At 50.5% G+C, this 18,628-nt stretch overlaps 7 protein-coding genes across 8 annotated transcripts in view; 2 read left to right on the forward strand and 5 right to left on the reverse strand.

Annotated features, from left to right (window-relative positions):
* Positions 1 to 359: 359 nt before the first annotated feature.
* On the reverse strand, positions 360 to 2,976 carry LOC105570607 (exosome complex component RRP40). Its single transcript, XM_012027934.1, has 2 exons — positions 2,478 to 2,976; positions 360 to 2,051 (listed from the first exon to the last, which is right to left on the reverse strand). The coding sequence occupies exons 1-2, from the start codon at positions 2,681 to 2,683 to the stop codon at positions 1,532 to 1,534; spliced, it is 726 nt and encodes a 241-aa protein (XP_011883324.1). The 5' UTR covers positions 2,684 to 2,976; the 3' UTR covers positions 360 to 1,531.
* Positions 2,744 to 3,283, reverse strand: LOC105570606. The gene is made up of 2 exons (XM_012027933.1): positions 3,156 to 3,283; positions 2,744 to 3,025 (listed from the first exon to the last, which is right to left on the reverse strand). The coding sequence occupies exons 1-2, from the start codon at positions 3,261 to 3,263 to the stop codon at positions 2,768 to 2,770; spliced, it is 366 nt and encodes a 121-aa protein (XP_011883323.1). The 5' UTR covers positions 3,264 to 3,283; the 3' UTR covers positions 2,744 to 2,767.
* Positions 3,057 to 4,121, forward strand: LOC105570604 (coiled-coil-helix-coiled-coil-helix domain-containing protein 7). Its single transcript, XM_012027932.1, has 3 exons — positions 3,057 to 3,383; positions 3,551 to 3,649; positions 3,856 to 4,121. Exons 1-3 carry the CDS (start codon positions 3,282 to 3,284, stop codon positions 3,958 to 3,960), a joined length of 306 nt encoding a protein of 101 aa, XP_011883322.1. The 5' UTR covers positions 3,057 to 3,281; the 3' UTR covers positions 3,961 to 4,121.
* On the reverse strand, positions 3,980 to 8,801 carry LOC105570603 (ethanolaminephosphotransferase 1-like). The gene is made up of 8 exons (XM_012027931.1): positions 8,311 to 8,801; positions 8,038 to 8,106; positions 7,417 to 7,609; positions 6,935 to 7,197; positions 6,514 to 6,671; positions 6,085 to 6,265; positions 5,466 to 5,642; positions 3,980 to 5,308 (listed from the first exon to the last, which is right to left on the reverse strand). Exons 1-8 carry the CDS (start codon positions 8,380 to 8,382, stop codon positions 5,246 to 5,248), a joined length of 1,176 nt encoding a protein of 391 aa, XP_011883321.1. The 5' UTR covers positions 8,383 to 8,801; the 3' UTR covers positions 3,980 to 5,245.
* A 1,760-nt stretch (positions 8,802 to 10,561) lies between these two features.
* On the forward strand, positions 10,562 to 13,311 carry LOC105570609 (CUE domain-containing protein 1). The gene is made up of 5 exons (XM_012027937.1): positions 10,562 to 10,824; positions 10,900 to 11,060; positions 11,139 to 11,511; positions 11,587 to 11,670; positions 11,758 to 13,311. The coding sequence occupies exons 2-5, from the start codon at positions 10,926 to 10,928 to the stop codon at positions 11,892 to 11,894; spliced, it is 729 nt and encodes a 242-aa protein (XP_011883327.1). The 5' UTR covers positions 10,562 to 10,824; positions 10,900 to 10,925; the 3' UTR covers positions 11,895 to 13,311.
* On the reverse strand, positions 13,307 to 17,185 carry LOC105570608 (WASH complex subunit 7). 2 transcript variants are annotated; one of them, XM_012027936.1, is made up of 3 exons: positions 17,028 to 17,185; positions 14,606 to 16,889; positions 13,307 to 14,527 (listed from the first exon to the last, which is right to left on the reverse strand). In XM_012027936.1, exons 2-3 carry the CDS (start codon positions 16,840 to 16,842, stop codon positions 13,504 to 13,506), a joined length of 3,261 nt encoding a protein of 1,086 aa, XP_011883326.1. In that variant the 5' UTR covers positions 16,843 to 16,889; positions 17,028 to 17,185; the 3' UTR covers positions 13,307 to 13,503. The 2 variants fall into 2 exon arrangements, with proteins under 2 accessions (XP_011883326.1, XP_011883325.1); XM_012027935.1 differs by having other exon boundaries at positions 17,009 to 17,185.
* A 283-nt stretch (positions 17,186 to 17,468) lies between these two features.
* LOC105570717 (60S ribosomal protein L23a) overlaps positions 17,469 to 18,628 on the reverse strand; it is a 4,461-nt gene continuing 3,301 nt past the window's right edge. The window contains exons 2-4 of the mRNA XM_012028154.1: positions 18,219 to 18,537; positions 17,885 to 18,012; positions 17,469 to 17,811 (exon numbers count right to left, since the gene is read on the reverse strand). Of these exons, the coding sequence (XP_011883544.1) occupies positions 17,550 to 17,811; positions 17,885 to 18,012; positions 18,219 to 18,537 (709 nt within the window). The 3' untranslated portion in view covers positions 17,469 to 17,549. The remainder of the gene's footprint in view (positions 17,812 to 17,884; positions 18,013 to 18,218; positions 18,538 to 18,628) is intronic.

Below are 18,628 nucleotides of genomic sequence, written 5' to 3' on the forward strand. Positions count from 1 at the left end.
TGAATCTGATCAATGGCGACGATCTCCCCTTCAAAGTACTCCCCTTTGGAAGCTACAACCTTCTTCCAGGGATTCCCCCGCTTTCGGAAACACTTCTTGTATTCAGCTTTCGGAATAGCTAACAGCCGCTTCGTCGCGTTCCTTTTTATTTCCTCCACGTCATCGAGTCTTCTTCCCTTAAGAGGATTCCTCAATTTGGGGAACAGTCGGAAGTCGCAGGGAGCCAAGTCAGGACTGTATGTGGGCTGACAAAGCTGAACAATGCCGTGTTCCCCAACCAAAGGTCCCCCCTAAAAGATGAATAGCTATTTTTAACAATAGCACACCCAGGTACGAGGTTAGAGCACACGGTTGGATACTTTCCGGACAGACCTCGTATATTATTTTACCATCAAAAGTAGTAGACGTGCGTTTAGCGAGTTAGTTGTTATTTGTTGTTTATTGGCGCAAAAACGTTCTCTGTGCGACGCCGAGAGTTAGAAAATCATGGGCTATTCGATAACGTCTTTCAGTAGTTTTATATTTAAAAAAAAACGCAACATCCACTCAGAGATGAAAAGAAATGGAGAGGATTAATATTAATTTTGTTACTTTCTCTTTGTTGACAATAGGAGCGATGTTTTGAGATTGTTTTACCGACGTTTTTCTTGCGTATGCGCTTTAATTAGAAGGCGACGGCAATGAATACATTCCACCGAGTACAAAGACACCCTCTGTGCAATCTTTGATTAAACGAAAATTATGCGGAGACGCAACGGTATATGTATTTCCTGAATTGCGCGTTGTTTTTCGAGTAACATTTTGTAAGATGAAAGTAATGGTTGTGCTTGAGTGCAAATACCGTCATTGTCTAGGCCGTTACAGGCAGATAACATCGTATATAGTCGCGCACGGCTCGCGCGAGCCGAGGAGAGCATTACACTAGGCACATATCAGCGAGATGTAATGGAAATTATCATAATAGCGGCGCTCTGCACACTGTATCTTTATATCGATACCGTTTGCGATCGTTAGTATAATACGATATGTGTAATATCCGAATGTCAAGTCTCTTTTGTTAAAGCGAAATTAAACAGTGAATTTCCTACGAAGCGAGTCGTTTCTTTCACTTCTAATCGCTGGATTACATTGTTCCGCGCTACAATCGTACACTCACCGCTTCCACTGTATATGTACACCTATACGATAACGTCTTTTTAGTAATAATTGTACCTACACGTTTAGCCCACGGTCGTCACAATGGTTGTCTCAATCTACAATAGTCCTACATATGAAATATCGATTAAGAAAACTTCCAGATTTATTTACACAACTTATTACTAATATTGGTACAATAATAAATGTAACTGTCATTGATAAGCGAGTGGTCATTGTTTTGCATGCCAGGGTGGGGCCGGCCCGAAAATGCCTTTGCTCTAATTCAAGGCTGCGACTCTCCAATTTCGTCTCAACTTCACTCGGGAGAAACATCGAGTCTTCGATGCGAATCCTTCGCATTGAGGACCCAAGGTAGCTTTTCCGTTCACCGACGTTACGCCACGAGGAGCAGGATCTTCTCGATTCGGGCGCAGAGTTTCTGCATCTCGCCGGGCGCCGTGTACTCCGCCGCCAGAATCGCGTTCCCCACGGCTATCGTTTCCTTAACCGATCGCGCCTGGATCCACATCCTGCCGTTCATCCCGGCGGCGAGCTCGTACGCCTGATTCCGGCCGAGCAGCCTGAACAACGGGCACTCCGGATTGAGCAGCTTCCTCACGAGGCTCAGCGAGCACGTGAACATCATGCCGTCTGAGCTCAGCACACCGAGGTCGTTCTCCTTGCCCTGCGAGTCCACGCACACCAATTCCGGCTCCATATCCTTGCTGGCGACCAACAGTCTGGCGTACACCAAGTCGCCGACCTGCACGTCGGGCCGATTCTTCTTCGTGGCGCCCTCGAAGGCCAAATAGGACAGCGTCGCCTGTTCGCTCGCTCCGATGTCCACCTTGTAAATGTCGCTGCTCTTCTGCGTCACTATACCGATCACGGTCTCGCCTCGATTAGGAATGTATCTGCGTGTGAGGAAAGACATTATTTAAAAATAGATCAGCCCCGCAATTTGCGTCTCGAGAAAGGCCAATTAAATTAAGTTCGAGTTGTTTCATTCTCGTCGAAAGCGAGGCTGCACGGGCATGATTGACGCGGAATGATAAAACGAGCGCATACCTTACTAATTAAAAAAATCAAATAAGTACCGCTAAGCTACTTTTTAATTTACAAGTATACAGTTATCTTTAGTGTTTACATTCAAACACTTGGCGCTCCCGGTAGCTCGGTTACTTTATATTTCTTTCTTGTAACGACGCAGTGTGCAACCAAACGAAACTGAGCACGAGTAATTAAAAGCTAATGAATACAAGATCTACCCCTTTTAGGGGTACAGCCCTCCAGACGGGATCTGTGCGCCACGACGCCCCCAGCGGTTTCCTCGCTCGTACCGTTTCTGGTAGCTGTCCACGTAGTAAACGGCCGGCTCGCGCTTCCTCAGGATGCCCGCTTTGCAGACGAGCACGGCGTCGCCCTCGCGGCGCAGCCCGGGACCCAGGATCACGGTCTCCTTCTCGTTCTTTCTCTCCTTCTTGACTGGCGTGACGCTCTTCAAACTGTCGCCCGGCATCACCACGTCGCCCACGTCGACCTCCATCCCGAAAGACCTATCTTCCTCTCTTTATTCGCGCGACACCAACGTACTTCCTCGAAGAGGCTCCGCCGCGCGCTCCGCCTAACCTCAAAACCGACCACGTGCGGCCGCTCTCGAGCGACGCGTAGTCGTCGCCATCGTATCGCGGGCTGAGGGCTGAAACAAACTCGTCCCGTGTACTTGTCGAAGGTAGGATTCTCGCGATTTCCCTGGAATCTGCTCCGGCCGACCGGACCCCGCGTATCTTCGTCCTCTCTCTTCTTCCCGCGCGTCGCCGATCCGTCGGTTCACCTCCTCTCGAGTGCAGAACAGTACAGTTGAGCGAAAAGAGAGCACTTTTTCTTCCTGCACTCGAAAAGAGATAGAGATATACACGTGTTCGGGCGCGGAGTGAAAAGAGCGCGGGAGATCCGAAGTGCGGAAAGTGCAAGTGGCGCGAAGGTACAGTTCGCCGGTGCAGGAACAGAAAACTAACCTCGGACTTCACGTGAGTGCAGCTACTTTTCGGCCGAACCTCCGGACTCCGGACGAGCCATGGACTGATGGACTGTCGGGAAGCGAGCAGCTGAGTACGCGCGCACATACGTGCACATCGGTCGAAATGGATGCACGGAGCGAGTCGAGTGGTGTCGCAAAACGTCCGGATGCCGCGAGTACGCGCACGCTGCGACGTAATCAGGAGACGGACAATCCTTGCTACAAGGTACCCGAGCGAGCCCGCACCCTCGTTCCCTTTTTACAGCGGCACAAGTTGCCGCGCCCGAGGAAAGACGCGAGACTACGAAAACGCCGGGAGAGGCCTAGCTAGGAAAGCAGCGCGTTACGCTGTCCTGCCCCGTCGTTAACGCGCCGCGTTCTCTCAACTTCCAGGAGCACCTCCAGTCCCTGAGATGCCTCGACTCCAACCAGACAGACCGCAGCGCGTGCGAGCCGTACTTTGTCAATTACAAGAACTGTAAAAAATTCTGGGTAATCTCTCCGACTCGAGGTCGGTTTGTGCGAGGCCGTAACTGTTACATTATATCGAAATCGATCCAAGTGACGAGAGTCGACTGTAACTGGTTAATTTTTGCCGATTCCGACAGTAGTCGACGGTTACGGCCTTGCGTAAACCAGCCTTCGCATGTCCACGTAAGATTGTACTTCCGACGGCGCTTATCCGACCTTCCTTGCAGAATACCGTAAGGGAAGACCGCAAGCTGAAAGGCATCAAGCCGTATCTGCCGCCCTTGGAGGAACGCGTCAAGATTAAGGCCGACTTCCTAAACTCCAAGAGGTGATAGATGTGGACACGCCTTGCTTTGTAAAAATATCCTTTATTTCGTGATATCCCTCGCGATTGCCTCGCAGTATCACGTCTGTAATATATATTACGTATGTATATAGTCCAACAAAGTTTACATGTAAGCTTGAAACATATTAAACCCACGTTGGAAAGAAACGCGCTCTTTCTCTAGTGTCCTCAGCTTTACCATCTAAAATATCATCTTTACGTCTTAATAAGCATATCTTAACGCAACTTACATACGCTTGGAGAACGTATCGTATCGACGTATCTACAGAGATGCGATTAAAACTGCACGTGGGGCACTTAAAAGTTAACGGAGGAGAGAGAAACTAGCTGTCGATGTTGCCGCATAATTACATTCTTCCCAAGTTTTACATTGCATTTTGCGGTAATCGTACACAATACAATTGCTGTTTGTACACACATCTTAACGCAAATGTACACTCGATACATAAAACAATTACGCACTCGATCCTTTCTTACTTGACATACACATTATGTTGTAAATGCAAGTACTACAACACATACAATGTTCTACAACTAAAAAGAAATGTACATGTATAATTTCCGATAATTTATACAATTTTCTTTTAGAACGCTAAAACGAGAAGAGGAAAAGAAGATACAGTTAAATAGATAGTGTTATTAGTTACATCGATTAATTGCGTCCGAGGGACGATACATGTCGAAAACGAAGAGGTGCATTTTTTTTAGTTTTCACTGCTCAACGAGAGCTCGGCAGCATTCAAAGAAAAAGTATTTGTACACACATGTTATACGTAAGCCCGGCGGAGTACCGCGGTGGAGAGAACGCTTTATGGACGAACCGCTGCTCTTGGAGATAAAGCGGTGACGCGAATGAGTATATCACAGTAAGATAGTCAAACACATTTCGGGCAAAATTTCGTTACTGCATGTAGAAAGAAATGGGCGATCAAGCGCAGGCACTATTTTCTTTTTCTTTTAGATATGTGGAGTAAAGTGGCGCTATCTCAAATCTCTGCGAGCAGCAATACTATCGTATTCCGCGTGTACGGCGCGTGTTCTCGTAAAAGGACGTGACTCTAGAAATTCCTTACTCGCTCGAGAAGTGTTTTGTCATGGTAGCTAATTCCTCGTGATTAATTCTAATTAGAAAAAAAGAAAGAGTCCGTACGTGTGTATGTGTGTGTCAGATCTCTTCTCCCTGCCTGCTTTTCCGTGTTTCAGATTTTATCGGTCTTCTGTTCTTTCGTATACGCGGCTCTTCGTTCTTAACATGCATCGTCGGCAAGTAGTCATTCGGAATGATCCTTTATGGAGAACGTCTGAATACGGAAGTGCCGGCACATTTGACGTACCTGCAATTATAAGATTGACGTTTACCCAAGAGTGCCTTGTCGACTGTAAAACTGCAAGTAATAAGTGTAACGAATTTTTCTACGCAATTCTCTCGACGCACACAGCTGCACGAGCATTATGTAACTGCAATTGTGATCGAACGTTTCGTGAACTTACCACGCAAGTGCCGTAATGAATGTGTGCCAGTAAGGCCACTACGGAGACTAAATACATAATTTCCAAATCTACACTGGGCAAGATAAACGAGAAAACGGCGGCCGCCGCGATTGGCAATAGCAGCCACGGCAATACCTCGCACCTGGTGCTACTCATCTGGGATACGATTAATCGACACTGCAACACGAATGACAATTGTACAGTTCATCAGGTTGCCAGTATTAATGTAAATAAAATTTCAAGTTTCAATCGACCTCAGCTGGCGACATTACATACGCTTTCACAACGTTTCGACCTTTGATTTAGGTCCTTATCAAGTGAAATCTAAGAGTAAATGTTTTACACACTTCTCACGTAATCTGTACACAAAACATTTACTTTTAGATCTCGCTTGATAAGGGCCTGAACCAAAGGTCGGAACGCTGTGAAAGCGTATTTAATAAATGTGGCCAGCTGAGGTCGATTGAAACTCGAGATTTTACAAACGATAATGTTGAAATGAAAGTAATACGGTAAATAATATTCAAATAGATAATACAACGACTAATGATGTTAAAATAAACATGTAATACGACGAGCAGTAAGTTTAACAGATAGAATTGCTAAGTGTATATCTTACGCATATATTGGAGAAAATAGTGCCGATAGCAAAGTATATTATTCTCGGATCCTTTTCTAAAATATTGCTGGGGGAGTGCATTATCCAGACCGTAGAAATTACGAAGAATAAAATTAAAGGCACCAAGGGCCTAATAGCCTCTGGAAACGTCCGCATTTTGCCGGTCTTATCCCTATAAGATCTGCAAGACGATGCAAAATAAGTATTGCGTTAATGCGAGAGGTTCGTCGATTTTGTTCTAAATAAATTATGAGTTTTTTCTTAAAGTGTAACGGCGATAATTTAACATGCAGATTATCTAATCGATACTCGTATATTGCAGTTATTCTTTACGGGAAATCTCGAAACTGTTCCGACTGGATTCGTCAGATGTTTCTACTAATAAATCACAGAAACTGTTATTTGCTGCGACGATAAAGCGGCACTCACTTGTATATGTTCCAAAGCACAACCGGTAGATTTGATACAAGCGCGCTAACGTAAAACAACATTTCAAACATCGTCCCCGCTGATAAACCACCTGGCAATTCAAATTTCCAAGCCTCGTGTCCACCTATGCTGGTAAGCGTAAATACAATGACAGTTGCCTACAAAATCAACAGAAGACCGATGTAAATCCTGCCGGGTCGGCGCGGGAACTGGTCGATTAGCAAAACATAAGGCCTGGTCTACAATGAGTTGGTAGTCGCTAGTCAGAAGTCGGGACCATATGTTGATCCTTTTCCTTTCTGGGTGGAAGAAAAAGGACCGACATATAGTTCTGACTTCCGACTAACAACCCATTGTAGACCGGGCCCAAGGTATACATGTTCGTCTCTCGTTAAAAGTGGCATTGTCCAAGCCGACTTACTAGCATGGAAGCGTCGTATCCCCAGGGGAGAAACAGCACGCCCGTGTTGTATTTCTCCCAGTGGCTCAGGTAGAAGTTAATAAATACGTTCCACAGTATGAAGTACATTCGCAACGGCGAGACGCTGTGGTCTGTCCTGCCGAAGACGGAGTACATGCACACCGTGATCAACATGGCGGTCCAACTGTCCAAGCCGTGGTCGAACAGCTCTCCCAGGGGACCGGACGTTTGTGTGCGCCTTGCCTGCTTCCCGTCTATCCCGTCTGCAACGTCACGGTTACAAATGAAATCGATTTACTGCCAGAGGATCCGCAATCTCTTTCGACCAAGCTACATTTATCACTCTCCGATCCTCGAATTACTTTCCAACGCTTAATTTTGGGTTCACGTGTCACCTTGAGACACGAGAGACACTTTTGGTGTCCGTTAACGCTCACGTGTTAATGTCCAAACTTAATGTATCAAGCACCAGGTGCACGTACCAAGCGTGTATGCCATAAAAATGTTAAAAGCGGCCACGGCAAAGACCCATCGTGGTATCGGAGGATATTCCGGCTTGTCGTCGCTGGACGCATAGAAGTAGTAGTCGTAAATCGCAAATAGCATGAAGTTTAGCACGGTAAAAAGGAATCCCGAGAAAGTTAGTACGTTTGGAGCAATCCACTTCGGACAATACTAAAACAGGAACGATTATATTCATGATTAGAGTGCTACGTCAAGAGAATTTTATTCTACCACATATACAATCAAAATACTGTGTCGAGAATATTTTATTCTGCTATAGCGCTACGAAATACAGCCCAAGATGATCCTCGTTAACACATTCCCAGCCATCGATGTCGATTTTACCTCACTTAAAGGTCCGCGGCTCGCTGCCCGACTTGACTTTGTGTCATTGTATATTTATAGGAAGGCGGACGATTTATATATTTACAAGCGTGACGCAAAGCAACTTTGTTTTCGCTCTCATGTCCATTTTAATGCGGGAAGTCCGCGGTTATGGGACTTTCTGAACTCTCAAGTTTTACATCGTACATCGGAATCACTGGCTGCGAACGTGCCAACAAGTCGACTGTTCCGCCTCGCCGGGACGCAGTGCGTACCTGTACCACCTTGTTCCAAAAGGGGTGCATGACGTACACGCTCAGGGGACTTGTGTCCAAGGAGCTATACTGAAATCAGAATAATTGGAAATAAATGCGTATCCTTGACATTTGGGGGATAAATGCTAAGGCACTTAATGAATTATACAGAAACGGTGACTGTATGGAATTTTAATCGCTATCGCACGCGGCGCATCGATATATCTGCAATCTCCCCGAATCGATATCGAGCCGCCCGTGGTGGTGCACGGTGAAAATCGTCGCCGCTCTCACCTTGTAGCTCTCGAACCCCGTGAGGTGCTCCTCCGTCAGGTACTCAACCTCGAACTTCAGCTTGCGATACATCCTGGAGTCTCGGGGGGGAGGCGGGGAGGGGATGGGATCTCGATCACCCTTGACCACGGGCCGGGCGTATTTCGGGGGTGATCGCGAATTAACAACGCGGCGTACGCGCGACGACGGGGGAGGCACCGGGGCCTCGAGGGGCGGCGGGCGCCAACGACGCGCGAGAGAAGAACTCGCGGAGTTTTTTTTGTCCCTCCCCGCGTAGGAGATGCCCGTCGCCTTATTTGTACCGCGCGCACAATCGTCTGTCACGTCGACTCATCGTGTTCCACGCACGCTCGTCACTGCTCCGTCACTCGCGCTTCCACCCGCGGCGAGCCCCGGCGACTCACTCCGCGCGGCCTCCCACGACCGCCGCGATTTCCGCTCGAAACGACGCAGGCCCACGCGCGCGCACCGACCGTCACCGACTCTCTCGCCGTCCCTCGCGCGACACGCACCACGCAGCGACGAAGCGCCGTCCCCGGAGCCAGGCGCGGGACACCAATTTACACGCGTATTACGTATGCACGCGAATCGGACGATCCCGGCTCGTAGTCCATAGTCGCCCCACGGACCGCACCATCGCACGCACGCCAATGAATGCGCGACATGCGTTTCCGCGTAGAGTGGCTGGAGAACGCGCGCGCGGCGCCGGCTGATCGTCCCCCGGCCCCGCCGATTCGCCCGTCAGCGATCGCCCCTCCCCCTGGTCCCGCCATCAAGCGCTTGCTGTTTGATCGACCGAGGCGAGAAAGAGAGAGAAAGATGCGAGCCAGAGTCGTCCGTCTTTTTTTTTCAAAATATATTGCGTCTACGGCCGGTATTCATAGTCAATTCCTATTTCAATGAATTATTTAAGCCAACGGCACACGGTACTATTTTTCCCACTGGATTGCTTACGAGAGCCAATCAGGATTTAAGCCAACGGCACACGGTACTATTTTGCCTACTGGATTGCTTACGAGAGCCAATCAGGATGCAGGGTTTTCGATCAGGTGACTTGAGGCTAAATCCTGATTGGCTCTCGTAAGGAATCCAGTAGGAAAAATAGTATCGTGTGCCGTTGGCTTTAGCTTTTAGTCACCTAATCCGAAACTCAGCATCCTTATTGGTTCTCGTAGGCAGTCCAGTAAGAAAAATCGTATCGTATGCCGTTGGCTTAATTTTTAGCCTGAATGTGACATTACACGTGTCGTACGGCAAACTTTTTAAGCGTATTGATTGGCTGCACGATAGTAAACTTTTCGAGTATCTAGAAATTTTCTATTCAGCAGCCAATTAAGGCTGGTATTACGTTTGTCGTACGACAAATTTTTTAAGCGTATTGATTGGCTGAAGGATAGTAAAATTCTCGAGTATCTAGAAACTTACTATTCAGCGGCCAATCGACACGCTTGAAAAATTTGTCGTACGACAAATGTAATAGTACCCTAACACGCTTAAAAAATTTGTCGTACGACAAATGTAATATTGGGCTAACAAAGCTCAGCTTAAAGCCCGTATCAGACTACGGATTGAGATTGGGATTAGACTGAAATTCGACCAGTCACAGTAAAGTTTACTAATCGCAAGTTTAGTAACTTTTACTCTAATTGGTCAATTTCCAATCTAATTTCAATCTCAATCCGGAGTCTGATACGGGCTTGACGCGTTCTTTGTCTCGTTCCAATCGCTTACTTCAGAAAGAGGCCGACGCGAATGAAACTAAAGCCCGCTGCAGACGATGCTATTTTTCCTGCTGGATTGCTTGCGATTTAGTAAATTACTATCATTGCACCACTCAGCATTCAGGATTCCTAGTAATTTACTAAATCGCAAGCAATCCAGCAGGAAAAATAGCATCGTCTGCAGCGGGCTTTACTGTAGATTCAAAGTTAAGCGACGTTTTGGTGAAACCGAGCCTGAGTTTTTAGTTTGTCAATACATTTTGAGTATTGATCCAGTTCGATTCAGACGAAACTCGCTATACTTTACGCCCAACCCGCACCGAATATCGAGCGACGTCGGTAATGTAGAGATCTGCCCCCGCCATCCTCGCCCCGACGCGCATTGGCGCATCGCGAGGCGACGGCCAATCGAATCGCCGCGCGGAGGACGGCCGACGGCCAATCGCGACGCGCGGCCCGATTACGCGGTGAACTGCGAACGATCCGAAGAGAGAGAGGTCTCTAGTTCCATGAAGTCTCGGGTCGGCCGTGACGGGCCGAGCGCGGGTGTAGGTTTTCGGCAGTTGACACCTTCGCGGGTGTTCTTGACGTGCGTTTGTATGATGACGTAAGCCGGCACCGGCGTTGCACCCCCAGCACGCTGCGCGTCCCGTTCGACCGTCCGACCGCCCGACCGCTCGGTGGGATGAAGCGGCGCTAATCTCCGCCGACTGACACACGCCGAGGAGCGACCGGTGTTCGCAGGCATGGGCGACGCACTCGCGGCTGTCACCTCTTGAAAATCCGTCAGCAGGTTCGTAATACTTGTACGCGCGCGTGTCGCTTGATACGCAAAATGATGCTAACGACTCCGACCTTGTGTCAACAGCTCTGGCACTCCGTAAAGCTGCCACCATGGCCTCCGCCACGGAGCAGCAGCAGCAGCAGCAGCAACAGCAGCAGCAGCAGCAGCAGACGACGCTGGAGTTTTATCAAGCGATGGCCGATTTTAAGAACATGTTCCCACAGATGGACGACGACGTGATAGAGGTGGGAGCACCGCGGACTAATGACACTGTCGTTTTATCCTTGGTAAGGTATTTGCATTCCGTTTTACGTCTGTCGCAGGCTGTGCTGAGATCCAATCAGGGTGCCGTGGACACCACGATCGACCAACTGCTCACCATGAGCACCGACAATGAGAACGAGAAGATCAGGAGCGAGATGGAGCAGAAGGAGGAGCTGCCGAGCACCGCCAAGTCACCCAGGAAAGACTCGGGCAAGTCGAGGAGCATTGAAAAGTGGCAGCCTCCGCTGCTGGGACCATTGCCGGACGCCTTTCTCAGGCTGCCCCAGCAGTTGTCGGACGACGGTACCGACCCGGCGTATTCGCAGGACAGCTCGATGCTGGAGGACGAGAGGATCGCCATGTTCCTGCAGAACGAGGAGTTCATGGCGGAGCTTCGTTGGAACGAAGACTTCCTGTCCACGTTGGAAAACGGTAAGGCACTGGGGAGTCTGCGAGGGGGTTGCGCCTCGAAGGAGAGAAAACTGGAACGCTCCCTTTCTCTTGTAGACTCGAAGCTGGAGAAATGCGGCAGCCAGGCCGGTCACGACGACGAGGATTTGTTCAAAGAAAGACTGAAAAACATGGGCAAACGTAAGCAAATGGATTTAGGAAGCGATCGTTCGTATTAAGAGCGTACGCGCGACTTACTTGTCTCTCTAACGACCAACACCCTTGCAGTATCCCGACGTAAATTCGCGCAACTTACGAAGGTGTTCACTCGCAGCAAGAAACGTGGCGGCAGGCAGTTGTTACCACCGACGGCTTCTTGCGACGACCTCCTGGACCCGGAGGAATCATCCAAGCCTCAATCCTAAAGAAAGATCTGTATATCCGTGCGATCCTGCTGGAATGTTCGCCTTCGCCTCTCGTCAAGGAGACGGGGGAGTTCAACGGCGTTTGCAGCTTAATGTAATTCAGTCGTCGCAACATCGCGGAGAGAAGCATATCTGTGCTGCAACTCTTGCGAGAGACGTGGCAACCACGTCGGGATCGCGCGAGATATAAGTTAATTAGCGATTCAAGTTTCTAGCTCACTCGACGGCTGACAATCAGCTGCGGAGATAATAGAGTTGCAAGGTCGAAGATCCGAAGGCGCGTAAGCGATAAAACGCGGAGTCCCTCGTAGTGTGAATATCAAGTGAGACACGTGACTGGGATAAAGAAGATTATCAAAAGATCCGTATCTCTCGGTAATTATGCAAGGTATACGTAGGGATTAATTAATCTTGAAGCATTAATCAATCTTAGTGCATTAATTAATCTTAATGTATTTTCTAGTGAGGACGCAGATCCGTTTGTTCTGATAAATTCAGTGTGATATTTTAACGATGTTGTGACGTAAATTTTATTTTAATAGATTTTATATTTTGTTGTGACGTACGTTGCTCGCGGTTATCCCTATTGCTGCGAATTGTTGCGTATTATTGCGTATAATCGTTTGAAGACTGACGCAAGAAAGTTTTACAGGGGTCCGTCGAGAGCGGGACGCTCTCGGTCGACTATCATTGATATTGGAAAGGTACTTAAGTCAAATTTAGAACGGCGGCTACCGTCTTACTTGAGCGAAATGACGATTGAAACAAAGGAAATTTTTATTGTACGCAGGGTACGCGATGCGTTTGCTTTCTAGCACGTATGGCTACGAAAGTAATTGATGTTGTATATATATGTCCATGTACATCGTACGCCGATAGTGCGTTAATGTTAATTAGGCACAATAGTTTATTGAAAATTTGTGAAGAAAAAGCGCAACATCGATTCGGATTGAAAAGGAAATGTGATTCTTTAGAAAATCCGATTCTCAAGAGGCCGGAGACCTGATCCGGTGAAATAGATAATTAATTTGTCGGGGAAAAAAATGGATGAAGGCTTATGTTACGCTCTCGTGACATTCACATTATTATATTCAATAATTTGCCGACGCCTCATTGAATAGTTTATCAGTTCAGTGTCGCGACGGGTAATTGAATTCAAAATTTGAGAATACTGGACGCCTTCATTCATTCTTCTTTTCGATTCTACTTGCTGCCGCAAGTAGCAGTTGCACCTCCCTTAGACATAAAATCCTAGTCATTCAGTCTAGCCATTATTTATTGAACGAAGCTCCGATATTGTAACGACATCGTGAATGTAGAAAATATTTATAAAAATGACCGTAAACAGTCGTAAGTAATTTACAACATGTGCTATGACGACAACACGTATGGGAATAAATCGGAAGAGATGCTGGAATGGGGATTATATTTATTCAAACTTTCGTACGCGATCAACAATTAGGAAAGAAATGGCTGCGAACGCGCATCTGTCTAAATCGTCGTGATCCGCGCTAACCATCTCTCCCCTGGCACGAAATCGACTTGAGTAACCAGTGCCAAAGAGCACGGTATTGAAATATCGATATCAAAATGAGCAGATTGTCTTGCGCTACGTGTCAGGTTGCTTGAAGAACACCCTGGCACCGGAGAGGCTATAATACAACAGTTGAAACTCTGCGTTTCTCTCGGTGAGCCGTTGAAGCGTGAGCGCCCTGGTCTGCTGGAGCTTCTCGTCGCCGTGGTCGTCCTTGCGCTCGGCGGCGAGCCTCTCCTGGGCGATGTGCTGTTCCACCGTCTTGAACCAGTGAAGGCCGTCCAGCTCGGCGCTCTGATCGAGCAGCTCGTTAATGTAGGCAATACCCATGGCGAAGCCGTCGTCGGTGAAGGCCGCGCCGGTTTGGTTCTTCTTGAACATCTTCTCCTTGTTGGACACGGAATTGTCGACGAAACTGAGCGTTAGTGGCGGCACGATGGCGTAGAACTGCTGCAGATGATAGGACTTTGCGTCGCGGAACGCCGGCGCGAACACGTCGACTAGCAGCTTGAAGTATTGAATACCCTCGGTGAAGTTGCGCACCAGGTCGGCGATGTCGTTCTCCAGCCGTCTGGCCGCGGCCTGCGTCGTGGCGCTGTAATTCAGCCCGCGACAGAGCGACTCGAACGACACCGTTCTCTCGATATCCGGCAGGAAGGACACCGCGTTGGAGCTGGCGTGGAGGCCGCCGGAGCGGATCAGCCGCACGTAACCGAGCGCGTTGCCGATCTGCGTGATCAGCTGGCGAAACTGATCGAGGTAGCTCAGCCCGTCGGCGGTCATCCCCAGTTTCCGGATACCCTTCTGAAACTTCTCCGCCCGTTCGTACGCGTACGGAGCGGCGCCGGCCTCCCGCTGCGCTCGCACGAACCTGATGTCGCGCATTAGCCGCGACTTGATGTGCTCGTCGAAGAGAAACTGCGAAAAAGTGTGCAGCTTGACGCGCAGAAACTGGTAGACGAAGTTCACCGTGGTGCTCATGATGCCGGTGCCGTGGGTGCGAATCGAGTTGGCTATGTGCCGGATGCCGATGGTGTTGAGGTGCTTGTTGCCGCTGCTGTGCTCCACGAACGTCTGCGTGTTCAGGTTGTATAGGTACCTGCGACGAGAGACGACGCGCATACGTTGATAAATCTAGAAATACATCATGAATATTAAAGTTAACAATTGTGATTACCTGGAAACGAACACGTGGATGTTACGCATAATCTCTAGGGCGTCCAGGCCCTGCTCGAGAGTCTGCGTCGGCAGATGGTCCTGCACGGTGTCCAGGCTCATCTTGTAGCTGGCCAGCGCGTGCATCGTCCGGTAGGTTCTCCAATCGTGCAGGGCCACTGTCGTCAGATTGTAAAACATGTCGTCCAGGTAATGCTCGACGAATCTCTTGGTGCAGATCATGTTTTCGGCGAGAGGTAGCGGCGGGACTCGCACCACCCTACCGCCGTCCTTCGCGCCGATGTTGAAGGGATTCGTCGAGTCCAGTTTGAGGTGAGCGTGCACGTGCAGCCGCAGGCTGGTCTCGATTTCGTGACAGGCCGGTTTCAGTACGTTCTTCACCAGGCTCTCTCTCAGCTCCGCGATCCGCTTCGCCCTCAGCTCGGCGAACTCCTGCTCGGCCACGGCGCTGTTGAAGGCGGCGAACAGGTGGGCCACGTGGCAGACGCCGGTACTGCCGTCGACGACCGAGGAGAGATAGGCGGGCAACATGTTCTGATGGTGCAGCAGCAGCGAGTAGTCGCCGTGTTCGTCGACCAGCTCGTACAGCTCGGCCACGGCGTCGTAGCTGTCCAGCAGGAACCGCAGTTTCACCACGTCCTCCTCGCGGAAGGTATCTGCCAGCTGGGTGGCGCACGCCAGCGCGCAGCGCACGATCAGCCGCCTGTCCGCGCTCGCTGGGCCGCCTATCAGTCGCATACTCAGCCCTATCAGCGACAGCGCGTCCAGCCGTTCCCTGCTGTAACCCTTGTCCCTCTGAACGAGAGCCTTGCGCGCCGTTTCCAGCATCACCAGCACGTAGTAGGCCAGGTACTGCAGCACCTGCGCCTGCGACTGCACCACGACCGGCCCGAGCGCGTAGAACGTCGTCTGCAGGGACTTGTGCAGCTCGACGAGCCTGCAGATCAGTTGGACCGTGCCGCGGCTCATCGGCCTCGACAGCGCGGCGTGCAGATTCGTCACGAACGCGACGGTCTCCCGCATCTGCGACAGCAGTGCCAGCAGATCCGTCAGCAGCGTACGCTTCTGCCCAATGTCCGACACCTGGAGATTGGTCCTCGTAAGAATGCTCTGCATCTCCACGCACCAGGTCGTCCCCCGTTGTATCAGACCGTTGACCGTGACCGGCAGCCGTTGCGTGCGCGCCTGCAGAATCTTCTCGCCTACCTGCGGGCTCACGACGTTGCTGCCGGCCTCCTTCGGCACGACGTCGCCGAGGAACCTGCTCGGCACCCACAGCACGTTACCCACCAGCGTGACCGCGTAGAATCTCTTGTTGGCCTCCGTCACCCTCTTCATCAGCTTCTTGTCGCACGCGCCGAACAGCTTCAGCACCACGGCGACCCCGACGTTGGCCCTCACCCAGTTTCTGTTCAACGCCGCGTAATCGTTCGACTTGCCCTCCACGTCCGCGATCATGGTCTTGAGATAGCTGACGATCTGCTCGCTCATGACCGCGCCCTTGTTCACGTCCATCACGTGCTCGATCGCCTTGAGAAACATGTTCTTCCGCAGCAGCTTCTCCTGCAGATCCTTGAGCAGACGGTCGAACGTCTCCAGCTTCGTCTCGGCGACGCCGAACTGCGACGGGCTGTGCATCATCGAGCGCACGTGCATCCTGTACTTCTTCCACTGCTCCAGTATTGCCGGTTGAGCGTCGACGATCTCGTCGAGGGTCACGAGGATCACGAACAGATCCACGAAGCCCTCCAGCAGGACGGGTAGGTAAATCTCGTGGACGGCGCCGGACAGGCTCGCCAGCTGCCGCGTCGTCAGCTGCACGACCGCCGACATTCGACTGGCGAAAACCGACAGGTCCAGAAGATCCGACAGCAGCCTGGCCACGCCGGCGAGATCGTCGTCCATGCACCTCTCGCCGTGGGCGAAGAGCTTGGCGTAAAAACCAGCCGCCTCCGCCCTCAGCATCCTGATCTCCCTGCACGTGCCCGCCACCGCCGCCAGCAGCTTGGACAGAACCTTGTTCTCCATCTCCACCAGGGAGAGGATGCCGATGTCCTCGCACGTCTTGTGGACCAGGCGCAGGGGACCCTCGACGATGTGCTCCAACGTTGAGTCGCCCCGCCACGACTTCTCCACCAGGTTCTCGAAGAACTCGCCGTACTTGCGCAGGTGCATGGCACCCGCGGCCTTGTAGATGCTCTCATCCTTCTTCGAGTTCCACGTCGGCGCCTCTATCATCTTTCATCCGCTCGAGGCCCGCGATAATTGTCGGGGGGCACGTGCGACTGTAGGATTTTTATCATCAATACACGCGTCACAAGTTTGACAATAATATCAGTCGCTTAAGTTAGAACCTTCGGCTTTTCACGCCTCTCGGTAACAATTGTTCGACGCAACAACTTACCTACCGCCTGTCTCTTTACCTGCGTTTGTATCGTTTATCTCGTGCATTCGAGCTTAAATAACAACGCAATTATTCTAGTTTCGCCCAGTGTCCGAGCCATCGTTGTTGCTCCGTCCAGCTGTCGCGCCGGACACTTGTACCCCCCGAGAAGGTGGCTAATGCGACATAAATCATCGCGTCCCGCTTACACGCGGTAGATGGCAATGTTCTCCAAGAGTATCGACAGCCGGTACTTTCCACCCGGCGGCTCGATCATGGATCTTTTCCTCTAGCGTCAACCCACGAGAAATTTTCACGAGTTCACGCCGGAGGACAAGATTCAAACCCCTGGACGTTATAAAATTTCCCGGAATGGATTCCAATCGAAATTAACATCAACACCGTACAATAAACGCAACTGAGCTAACGGCTAATTCGAGACAGCGTTCGGAATCGCGAAGAAATTGCGAAACAAAGTCCAGACCTGCGTGGATCTCCACCATTTTATTATATCATTACAGGAAGTTATTTCTAAGCAAAAAAAAAAACAGCGAGATAGAAATTATATGATGCCGATCTTGTTGGCGACGTCGAGCGCGTCGTAGTCGCGCGTCAGACGCACGTACGCCTTCTTCTTGCCGTCCGGCCTGATCAGAGTGTTCACCTTCGCTACGTCGACGTCGTAGAGCTTCTTGATCGACGCCTTGATGTGATACTTGTTGGCGCGGGTGTGCACGATGAACACGAGGGTGTTGTTGTCCTCGATCTTCTTCATCGCCGCCTCCGTCGTCAACGGGAATTTTATGATGTTGAACGCGTCCATGCTGAAACACAAGCGCGGGACTCGAGAGAGAGAGAGAATCGCACAGGCAGAGTTCACTTTCGAGCGCCACTTACCGATTTCTGTTCGGCACGGATTTGCGCGGGTACTTGGGATTCCTCGGCGGCCTGAAGGTCTTGGGCCTGTGGAAGTGGACGGACGTCCTGATCTTCCGCACTCTGGAGCCGTGGACTCCCTTCAGGATCTACGAAGCAAGAAACGCCAACAGTCAGACCCCATAATTATCCAGTGCACACGTGCGTACACGGTGTATCCTTCGGATCGCTCAGTACTGTGTTAAAAAGGTATTTTCACGGAAATTCAAAGAGATTCCCACACTCAAATTCATCATGAGAAAAGTCGTGTCGCCTCAACGAAATGAATTCCAGGCCTAGTTTCGGCCTCGAGTACCTTCTTCTGCGCCTTGAGCGCCTTCTGAAGGGGAGCCGCCGGCTTGCCGCCCTTCGGGGTCTTCTTGGCAGCCTGCACATTCTTCTTCGGTTTGCTGATCAGCGGTTTGCTGGCGAGCTTGAGCGCAGGCTTGGCCGCAGGTTTGGCGGCCGGCTTGGCGGCCGCTGCTGGTTTAGCCGCCGCCGGCTTCTTCGCGGCAGCAGGCTTGGCCGCGGGCTTCGTCACCTTCGAGGTGGACGCTGCCGTGGCCGGCTTCTTCTCGGCCTTCTTCTCAGTTTTCTTCTCCGCAGGCTTACCTACGGGAGAGAGCAGCGCGGAACTGGATTAATAATCGTGCAGACAAGGCTGGTCTACAATACATGGAGTAAGCTGGAGTAAGCTGGAGTAAGGAGTAGGAGTAAGAAATAAAA

Source organism: Vollenhovia emeryi, unplaced genomic scaffold (genome assembly GCF_000949405.1).
Source record: "Vollenhovia emeryi isolate VEMERY1.0 unplaced genomic scaffold, V.emery_V1.0 DF939120.1, whole genome shotgun sequence".
NCBI lineage: Eukaryota > Metazoa > Arthropoda > Insecta > Hymenoptera > Formicidae > Vollenhovia > Vollenhovia emeryi.